Raw genomic sequence first — 11,136 nt, forward strand, 5'->3', positions numbered from 1 at the left:
GGTCGCTCGGCTACTGGCCTTTGGCCGACGATCGGCGATCGTTATATCGGCCTCCTTCCGATGTCGCTTACCCCGGATCGGAGCGAGCTCGGCCTCGGCCACTTAGTCCATTCTTTGTGAGACTGAGACTGGTTAAGGGTCTCTAAGAATACTGAGTTGTGACAAAATGATGTTTTTGAGATTTTATGTCTCATCCGTTTAAAACCGTATGACGACGTTGTTTTTTTGTTCGCATGCAAACCTAAAAGATACCTTGATGATTAAAACTATTGACATTTACACCCCTTAAAGAGACAAAGAGCATCATCGGTCCTTTTACTTTGGGAGTCTCCTCCCAACCCGCATCCACCCCTCCCCCCCACCCACCCGGATATGGTATACAATTCGAGTTACGGATTCCAATTAAAGCCCCGTGAACACAAATCCGGGTAAATTTGGAAACATCTCATTTTACCCGGATTAGACTAGTGTGAATGGGCCTTGTTCATTCTGGAAAGCGTTTTCAACCAGATCTTTCTTTTACCAGTGGTCGAAAACGCCTCTTTCGTGTGAAATAACTGCAAGGCTGATCGGACTGCGTAGAAAACTTAACACGATACCGACATGATAGAGACCAAACCGAAAATCACGAAAAATACAACCGTGGACTCTTGGTTTGGTCTCTATCATGTCACAATCGTGTTCAGTTTTCTTCACAGTCAGATCAACCTTGTAGTTAATTCAGTTACTTTTCAGTGTTTAATTTTGGCTGATCAGATCTTTCACATCAAATTCTGCCTATACTAGTAGCATTTTCCTTCGCAGTCAGTTTGCGGTTTATTCTTTTCTTTAGTGTGGCTGGTGGAAAATGTGCGTTTTGAAATTTTTCTAAATTATTGTGAATTCAAACGACAATATCTACCTTAAGGTAGTTTCTTTTCTTGAACGCACTTCCGGCTTTTATATTTTCTACTTCTTCCGTTGCTTTTTTTTCTTCACGAGTTTTCTTTTTGTGATGCCACGCCGATGTTATACATTAATATTTACTTCAAAACTTGTTCGTGTATGTCTTCTCTCTAATATGTCGGTACCACACTCAAAAAAAAAAAAAAATCTGCACTGTATTCAACCTTTACGCCATCCACCTCTCAGAAGTAAGGTGTATTACCGTAAATCCTCTATTAAGCCCCCCCCCCCCCGGGTCTTACTTATTTCAAGCACGTTTGAGGAGGGGGGGGGGGGCTTGATAGCCTGAGAGGGGGCGGTTATTTCATTCAGCGAAACGCATTAGAGGAAGCAAAAAAATAAAATACAAATAAATACAAAAATAAATTAATGGGAAGAAACAGGGCTAGAGTCACGCTTCCCTACTTCTTGTTTTGGACCAGGGCAATGACTGTCAGTAATATGGAGATTTGAGTGATATTACACTTGTTGTACAAGTTGTTTTCAACATTTTTATTCACTTGTGGGAACCTTGAAATTTGTGAAGTACAAAAATTGTAAATGGTAAAATGATAACATAAACAAATTTAAACGGTCAGCTAAATCGAAATATTAAAAACTGAATACCGTACATGTAGTGCATGTAATTTGGCTGTGAAGAATAAGGAGGGAGGGGGGGGGGGGCTTAATAACTTTCTTCGTCTGAAAAGGAAGGGGGGGGGGGGGGGGTTAAAGGCCCAGCTGCTATAATATTTGCCAGTTTTTGTGTAGGTTTGGACAGTACACATCATTTCAACGCGATTCGTCCAGGGCAACCATAGAACAGTGGGCCTACGTTAACTGAACGCTAGCCGATGAGGCCTCTTGCGATTTTACACTACAAGCGGATCATGTTTTCTCCGTTTCTTATATATTAGTTCATGGAGGACCGACAGAATAATTTTTTGTCATTTGAAAATTCAAAAGAGGAAAATGTTTTTCTTTTGACATGTAAATGATATTCACAGGCTTTAATATTTCGCGAAAGCGAAAACCAATTAAAGACGAACAGACTTTGCATTAAATGGACTCCCACACAAAACTAAACCTCTTTCAGTTCGACCAACAAAATTTCCAGCGCCGACTTTTTGTCTACCGATCCCATTATTTATTGTCTGAAAAATTCTCACCCACGCTCAACGCTCAGCTTACCAATCATTTAACCTCAAAGTTTTATAAAACTGTTTTCCTTTTCTCCAATTTTGGCTGGAATATTTTTCCCAACTATGAGGTATTGTTTGGAAAACAAAACAGAGCTTTCATGTCTGAGACTTGGGTCACAAGAATTTAATAGAAAGAATGTTTACTTGTATAAGCAATTTCCGTTTAGTTTCCGAAAAAAGACCCAGCTTTGAATAATTTATAAAGCCTATATACATTAATAAATTCGGTTGCACGTAAGTAGGTTTTTTCTTTGACAACTCAAGAGAGTGTTAAGGCTCGCTTTTCGCATAGAAACGGAGTTGGTCGAGTTGGGCTGTAAGAGTAGAGTTGTAACGGGCTTTAGATCGAATTTCCACTTAGGGGACTCGTGAAAGTAATTTAACTCAGTGACGTGTTCAAATCAACAACCATGACAAGCAAGTGAAATATTTTGCAATTTAAATTGATTTTCCGTTTCGATCTTGACAGACAGCTTGCTTGCGACGTTGAAGTTTTGCAATTACGTGTACTGTAGTACGTCTGTGATGAAGCGAGAGACAATCGTTCGCGTTTTAGTCGAATCGAGAACGTCGAAGACTTCTTGAATCTACGACGCGGCAGATCTGGGACGTTCTGTCAGAGACACAAGATATTTCGCTTTCGCGATCGTTTCGTTCGCGCGAGACAACTTGGGCAGCTGACCGTTTGAACTTAAATCAACCCGAGAATCACTAGAGCGGAAATTGGAGTTATAAGAACAGTTATCGAGCAACTTATCGCATGAGAACCCAAAGAGAATAGTTGGAAAGGGATGCCGCAAGAAAATACCTCTTTGTAGCCGATTTCAGCTGATTTTCCCGGGAATTTTGTCATACATGATGAATCACACGTCGGATGACAGAAACCATCGAGAATTGGACGATGAAATATTCTCAACGCTACGAGGTACGTGACTAAAGTATTTCTAAAAACCTAGATATTGCTATGTATTTAAAACTAGTTTAGCTAATTTCACCAAAACGGGTTCGTGGCATTCAGTGGCTTTCTCGTGCCAAATGACAGAAAAGCGTGCGTGGAAGTTCTGTAAACAATCAAGCGTTCACGGCTAATAAAAGTATTTAGGCGGGATTACAATGTTTTCCTTCAAAGAATGTTGCCATTGAGAGCAGAATTGAATCATTGATAATCGTTGCGGTTGCTGCGCTACGATAATGTAACAAAACATACCCCATGGACTTATTTGAAAAAGAACAAAACCGCTGGAATCAGGGAAATTTCTGTCGCCTTACGAATTTAAACAAATAAAGTGTTTTCATCTGTCACACTGTATCTGTTATTTTCTGTGAATCACTTGGCATGCCATGTTTGGCCTGTTTTCAGCTTATATCTTGTTGTGCAGGAAAAGATGAACTGACTGGCCAAGATCCGATTGTTATTTTATTTAAAAATTCTGGGGCCTTTAAAATTGCAACTAAGACAATTGAACGGCGGGCGGTTGAAATTAGATAATCGGGTTTGTATTGGCCATCCTTTTATAATTTCTAAATTGGAAACCCTCCATATTTGCTGTTTGGTAATATCCCAGGAGATGGATGATAGAACTAGCAAACAACAAACAATTTCTAGGTTGCGTTTAATGCCTGGATGTAGTATTCGCTAAAATCGCGAGGTTTCCGTCGCTTTCGCTTTTCTCTTGGCACGTGTGCATGAGTCACAAGCATAATATTTTCCGAGTTACAATCAAGGAAAAATAACCGTGACAATACATGAAAAGACGGAAATATTTTTGTATCTAGCGTTTAGTTATTTATAAATACAGCCTCGAGAAATCTATAATTAGTTCTTTTTTATGCGGAGAAAAATTTCCGTTTTCCTTGTTAAGTACGCAGCTTCAAGATCTTGGTTTCCGTGTTGTTTTTAATTCACTGTTCTCTTACACTTTCCATCGGATGATTATCTTCAGAATGCAATTTAGTCACTATCGATAAAAATATAAAATGTTTTCCTTTTCTAGTTGTAAATCAGCCCAGTTTCCCTGTTTTACGAATTAATAATATTGACATACAGGTTTTGACGAACGGAAAACGAAACATTCGTTTCGGTCGTAAATTATATTATTCAGTTGTGTTCCCATCGAAAGAAATCAAGTTTTGTCATTATTAACAAGAGGTCATTGTACGTTTTCTAAGATACAAATCCAAATTTTCGTGTTTTTGTTTGGGTTTTTCAGCTTTATAATTTTCCCAATACTCCTTTTTTTCGTATGTAGCAAGTTTAATTTCCCACTTTTATGTTCACGTTTCCTCTCGCCAACAGCGAGGAACAAAGAAAATTTGAGCAAAATCTCTCTGCCCGTAATCTTTTATGGCAAAAATGCAATAAACGCTAAAAGAACAATGTTACATGTAATGTAAACACAGCTTGTCACGTTTGATTGCTTTTGGGAACTCCTTGTTTGTTTTGCTGTCACTAAAATGTGCATTTAAAAAAAACTACAAAGCTTGGAAACGTGTAAGAGGTCAATAAATGCAACACACCTTGCAACAAGAGCTGTGCATGTTTTTCAACACGCAGGTTAAACATTGATAACTGACGTCCTGACGGATTATTAAATGATGAGGTCAACCGATTTACCTGCCGTCGGAACTTTCGTCTTCGCTTTACAAAAAAAAAGAAAAGAAAACACTTAAAAACACTTTAATTTGAACTATCTGGAATTTTCTTGTGCTTCAAATTTAAATTCCCTCTTACCACAAATTTAAAGGGAACCGGCAACACAGGAAAGTACTGCTTTACAATGTAATAGTTTTCACTTTAATTAAATTGCTACAAAGTCAGAGATTTATCTACTGCCGTAAAAATAGGATCACGTTCCATGGCAAACCTGGAATTTTTTTTCATGTTGTAGACTACTGAATTATCTATCCATTTTTTGTCACCAAGGCAATTTTTTTGTTATTGCAAACGAATATTGAATGAGAAAAATACACCAAATATCTGCTCTTATTAGTAGGTTCTTGAAATCCCTTATCGTGATGATCGAGACCACTTATTGCACTGGTAAGCCGTTTAGGTGCAAATAACACGCCGGAAGGCATTTGTGTTATTCTAGGAATTTTTTGCACCACATTATTTCCATTGCGCATATACCACACGTTGACATTCCAATCGTAGCAGTATGCTGGATGTTTGTCCCATGAACCTAGTTTAATGGCCTTAGCTCCCACGAGTCTCCTGTAGCTCAGTGGTAGAGCATCCGAACTAGTAATCGAAAGGTGTTCGGTTCGACTCCTGATAGGGGCTCGGATTTTTTTACAAGTATACCTGTGTCATTTTCTGATTAATACATCATTATCTAGGAATGTTGTGGTACAGAAGGCAGTAAGATGGTAGGTATACCCGCGTTTGATTGGAAAGAAAAAGTCGTGTATAACATGAAATTTTGCGGAAATTTTATCGTGCAAATTGGGGTCTCTGGGATCAGTGTTTTGGCAAATCAATTGGAAGATAAAAAGTTTCTGGAGGAATTACTTTTTGCGATTCAGTTTAGCAATCAATATAATGTTAAGATTTCTCCAATGTAAAAACGTTAATGGTATTATTTTAGTTAAATTCACCGACATGTGTATTTAATAGTATTTTTATACCTTTTTTGGTGAGATACAATTTTAAGAGTCATGAAGATTGACAGTCAAAACAGTTTGCTGGAGTTGGTGACATCTCCATGGCAATTTCTATTTAACAAACGTTAACTCGACGTTTTGGCAGTATTGGGTGATAATTAATGAAAGCGCAACATGAATCATTTAACTATTAGGCATAGAAATTGAGAGAGAGTAATGGTCATTAATCTGATTGTTTCATTATAAATATAAAAATATTGATTATTATTTTTTACTGAAATGAAACGTTTTGCTATATATAGATATAACGTAGTCATTTTGAGGTTTAGATGCAACCCGGATAGAACGTTCACACTGAGGTGTAGATTTTTGCAGTTAAATTTATGGGGTATCGTTTTCATGCAACCTAGATTGCGCTTATACTAGTTTTGTGCATGTGCGTGTTTTCTGGCGCACAAACTGGTGTATGTATTAAACTTCAGTTTTTTGGCCTGCGAACTTAACGGTTGATAGTGGATTTGGATGGTCCAATACTTGTGATGCGGTATTCTTTGTTAATGCGGCCCTTCAGTTAAGATCTCAAAGTGTTTTTCCCGAGTATTATATCGGCTTCTGTTCGAAAAAACAGTGTAAGTGTTGTGAAGCTAATTTTAGGATGTTGGCCTTTTCATATGAGCCCGGTTTATGTGCGAAATTTCAGCCCGCTCAACGAAGTGAAAACGGCGCACGGATTCTTTGTTTTGGTCTGCTTTTCTTTTGAACGTTTGTCGAGCTCAGTGTGAAACAACCACATGCCCGAACATAAAACATCATCCATATCAAGTTTTTCCATCTGCATTCGCAACTCTTGGAACTGAATTTGTTTATCAGGGCGGTCAGCAAGGCTTTTAGAGGCCATTTTTGATTCGTCCCAGTCACCGGGCTGGAGTGTTCATAGGGGAAAATTTCAGCCCGGCCGCGCAGTTACCGAGATCTCGGTAACCGGGCTAGGTCGTCTTCTTCATATGAACACATCGATATTTTTTTCAAAGGAATATAGGTGAGTCAGCCCACTTGAAGGTTGGGTTGAAGAGGCACTTAGGGCGTGGCGAATTTCAGCCCGGGCTAAAATTTTAGCGCGGTTTTAGTAGAGGCTGACATTTCGTTGCGATTATATGATGAATTTACGCCTGGGTGCAATTGAAATTACGTGGGGTAAAATAAACTCAAGATGAAACGTAATCATTGAAAACTCAATGACTTCGCGAACCCAAGTTCACTTTTAAGCCCGGAGTGGCATTTGATTGCAATTTACTTGAGATTTTACAGCTCAAATTAGGCTGGAATTTTTAGCCTGGGGTAATCTTGTAATTATAAACTCTTTACTGAGAGGATTTACGAGGCATAGCTGAAATCTTAGGCCCCTAACCAGGCTAAAATTTCAGCCCAGCTGAAATTCGCCATGTAATCGGGCCCTTTCTTCAGTTGTTTGGTTTACAATGTTGACGTTAAATATCAATTTCTTTTGCTCATTTTCCTGTTTTACCGAGAAATTTAAGGCTATGCTAGTATGTAGATAGATTTGCCAAAGCTTCTTCCAAGTTAGGAAAACCACTAAACTCTTCATTAGCCTGATTGGTTGTTTGTTATCCATTTCCTGTGACTATAGTTGGCCTGTTGGTGTGCTTGGCCTGTCTAATATCTTATCTCTTCTTGAAAATGCCATTTGGTATTCTCTGTCGTTGAATCCGACGCAAACAATTGTTTACAACACAGCATGAATTTAGGCGAATCGTTTCATGCCAAGTAAGATAAGAAATTCCTTCCGTCAACCATTCCTTCAGAGGAACATCTTCTTTGGTTACTCAGCCTGTATTAAACAGGGGCCCATTACTTAGAGCGTACAGCTCCCATACTAGGCTTTTGCTACGGCGTTTTCAAACGTCAGTCTATTTTTAAGGCTGGTTTCCATATGATCGCGGATCGCAGATCGCAATAAGGTCTGCGATCGTCTGCGATCATATGGAAACCAGCCTTTAGATAGAACATGGTTCTATCTTCTGCGATCGTCTGCGATCGCGATCGCAGGATCGCAGACGATCGCAGAAGTAGTTTCCATATGATCGCAGACGATCGCAGACCTTATTGCGATCTGCGATCTGCGATCCGCGATCATATGGAAACCAGCCTTTAGATACGCGTAAAATACTATTTCCCGCTAAAATTTTAATTCCGGTTCACATGAGAATTCTGCAAAGCTTGAGATTGGTTAGTATGGCTCCCTTGGGAGTCGTGGGAGACTGAATTTGTGGGAAGTTCAATCTAAAATAGACCGATCTGAAAAAACGCCGTTACACGATTATGTAGGAGTGGTACGCTCTGGGTAATAGACTGCATGTAACTAGGACGGAAAGTAGATAGACCCAGGGAACGAGACTGTTCCGGCAGAACAAGAGAAACTAAAAACGACGTCTATAAGTCTACGGTTTTTTTCCTGTTCTCTTTTCCGGTTTTGTTCCGGCGTTGCCAGCATTTGAGAGAAAGCAGGGTGGTTAAGGAGCCATGAAGGAGTGACGTAATCACCTACACAACTAAAGTCGCCCGGCGTTTTTGAAACTTTTAGCTGAAACTTGTGTGCAACAGCGCTGCGAAACAGTTTCACGAAGAGGTGTTACACGGTGAAACTCTTGTTTTATAACCACTGCGACCGTTTCGAGCCGTTGCAGAAGTAGAAAGCTTAACGATGAAAAACTGTCGCTCTCTTTGTTAAAATAGTTGCTAGATTATTTTCCAGCGTTTGAATAGTTTGCTTTTAATTTAGAACTTTATTATTTGCTTTCTGATTTCCTCCCTTTCATTTGGTAGATGTGGAAACATTTCTTTGCGAACTGGCAGAAGAAACACTTCAATCGAGCCGCGAAAAGAAAAGAGACGAACTCCTGGAAAACGTGATTGAACTGAGAAGAAAACTCCGAGAGCACAGAAATTCGCCAAAGGCTACAAATGGCATTAAATCTCCGAGACCCAAAAGAAAGAGCTATCCTTTTGCAACTTTAAAAGACAGCATGCATACATACGCGGCGCATTTACATAAAACGGGTGCGGACGGCAAAGTTCGGCCGCCTGGCTCGCCTGAGATACAGCGCGCAGTGGACAAACCTCAAATGCGTCCGCGGTCTGTTTCGTGTCCTGAAATCCGGTTTATGCTTAGCCATACGTGGAGGACTTCACTTCCTCAGGTGCCTGAAAATGACGAGCTAAACGTGGAAAGCGACGAAGCTTCCTAGCGGGCGGGCAAATGGTGAAGGAATTGCGTTAAGTTAACGTAGGTTCAGTACAAATCCCACAAGATTCTTGTGCGCAGCTTTAAAACTTGGGAAATACAGGTAGCAAAAAGCTGAGCTTCGAAAGCTAAAGAGTGTTGCCGGAAGGACCTGTAGAAGAGTATGAACGGCTTTACGAGGAGATGGGAATTCCTGACAAGTAAAACTGTCTACCTTTCTCTCTGAAAATAGAATTTGACAGTCATAAGGAGAAGCGGAGAATGGGAAGAAGGCGCGAGGCGAGGGAGGGAGGGAGGGAGGGAGGGGGTGTGTAATGTCCTGTAATGGGATAGAGCGGAGAGTGTGACATGACCCAAGTGTTTATATGAAACCAGTATGGCCTTAATCCAATTCCCGCGTGTAACTCTGCCTTGGTTTACATAATAGCCTCGGGACTTGTTCATTTTCAAAGCTCCTATCGTTACAATTGATACCGGTATAACCCCGCTTTATCGGATCGAGGTAACATTAAGGGACCGGTCAAAATTAAAGTATAGGGTGGGGTGGGCCGGAACATTTGGAAATGTGGTGGATAAATATTACATGGCCCACCCCCGATGGGTAGCTGAAAATTGAACGACTCACCCTTTACCAAGAGTTCAAAAACTGATGACCCACCCCCTCTCTACTCCGGCCCACCCCACCCTATACTTTTTGACCAGTCCCTAAACACGTGGTATGACTGTTTCGTAATAGGCCATTTTCATGATGGCGTCATTTTACTACAACTACCAGAATTCATTTCGTTTTCCTTTTCAAATTCAAATTTTGTAATCCCAGTGGATAGCAAAGAACAATAGCTCCAATTAGCATGAGAAAACAAAAACCAGAAGGATTATGGTAGTTGTAGTAAAATGACGCCATAGTGAAAATGTCCTATTCAGAGTAAAGCTCATACCGTAGTAAAAACGGTTTGTCAACACGCATTATAGTTTTCATCTGAAAGCCGTACAGGTATCGTGTACTCGAGTCGATTGTTATGGAAATTTGAGAAGTTTAAACCTCGCAAACCTCTATTAATAAATAAAATGACATAAATCACAGTATTTAACACAGAGTACTAATTGGGAGCGCAATCCGGACCGAATTGGAATTTGGAAATGTGTGTTTTTGAGGAGAGGGGAAAACTTAACCGGGGTACCCGATGAAAAACCTCTCGGAGCAAGGACGAGAACCAACAATAGCCTCAACCCTCATATGACGCCGAGTCCGGGAATCGAACCTGGGTACATTGGTGGGAGGCGAGTTATAAGCTTTCACTACTGCGCCATCGCTGCTCCACTACAAGAATCAACGAGATACAGCAAGATGGCGGTCAAGTGAGGCTAGTGAAAGTGTTTTCTGAGATTTCGTCACCTTTGTTGGCCTTGTAGCTTTCGTTTGATCTGGGTTTTTTTTAGTAAATCTTAGTTTGTCCTCCATTTTTTCGCGTTCGCTAGCGTGTTTCGCTTGCTTTGCTATCCCTACGGAAGGGACTACTCATAGTCTAACTCACATATGGCCTTTACTAGCAAGAACCAGAAAACAAACTGGAAGCAATGGAAACAACATTTTCAGCTGATTTTGCATGAAAGTTCTCATCGTTTCCCCCTGACAAAAACACAAACAAGGTAATGCAAGACAGGATCAACGCGTCAAGCATCGATAAAGAATCGTTACGAGCTTTATGAATAGAGATTAGAGGAGCGGGATGAGCCGAGAACATATGGACATGGGAATGTCAGCAATAGTTACGTTAGAGATCTGGCGTGCGTTTCTCAAACTCCCGAAAAGATTTCGGAACCGAAGAACTATTTTGCATGCACAAAATTAATTACAAAACATTCAAGTTTTGACTCTTTTGAAAGAAACATTTTAAGTTTTCCAAGATTAAGAAACACATTGAGTTAGTTTGTACGAAAAACAGCCGGCAACTCTATAGAAAAGGGATAAGAAAATTACCTTGGGGCCCGAAAACTCTTCGGGAGCTTTGCCGAAACGCACGCCCGGGCCGAAATTTTCGAAGCTCGATCGATTTTGCATTAATCCTGTGTTAACTGTGAACAGTCAGGAGCCGATCCTCGTGAGCTCCTGGAGCTATAAGTTGTCACGGTAGTCAACCCAAT

The 11,136-nt window shown here is 40.3% G+C and overlaps 1 protein-coding gene across 1 annotated transcript; it reads left to right on the plus strand.

Annotated features, from left to right (window-relative positions):
• Nucleotides 1–2,458: 2,458 nt before the first annotated feature.
• LOC146458257 (uncharacterized) lies at nucleotides 2,459–9,719 on the plus strand. The gene is made up of 2 exons (XM_085090852.1): nucleotides 2,459–3,051; nucleotides 8,574–9,719. Exons 1-2 carry the CDS (start codon nucleotides 2,982–2,984, stop codon nucleotides 8,993–8,995), a joined length of 492 nt encoding a protein of 163 aa, XP_084946978.1. The 5' UTR covers nucleotides 2,459–2,981; the 3' UTR covers nucleotides 8,996–9,719.
• Nucleotides 9,720–11,136: the final 1,417 nt, after the last annotated feature.

The sequence above is a fragment of the Pavona decussata genome, unplaced genomic scaffold (assembly GCF_977016875.1).
Source record: "Pavona decussata unplaced genomic scaffold, jaPavDecu1.1 SCAFFOLD_233, whole genome shotgun sequence".
NCBI lineage: Eukaryota > Metazoa > Cnidaria > Anthozoa > Scleractinia > Agariciidae > Pavona > Pavona decussata.

Excerpts from the sequence above, each read along its gene's own strand:
- LOC146458257 (XM_085090852.1), top strand. The coding sequence starts at position 2,982 with ATGATGAATCACACGTCGGATGACAGAAACCATCGAGAATTGGACGAT. Across the intron at positions 3,052-8,573 it reads AATATTCTCAACGCTACGAG|ATGTGGAAACATTTCTTTGC; the intron begins GTACGTGACTAA and ends TTCATTTGGTAG.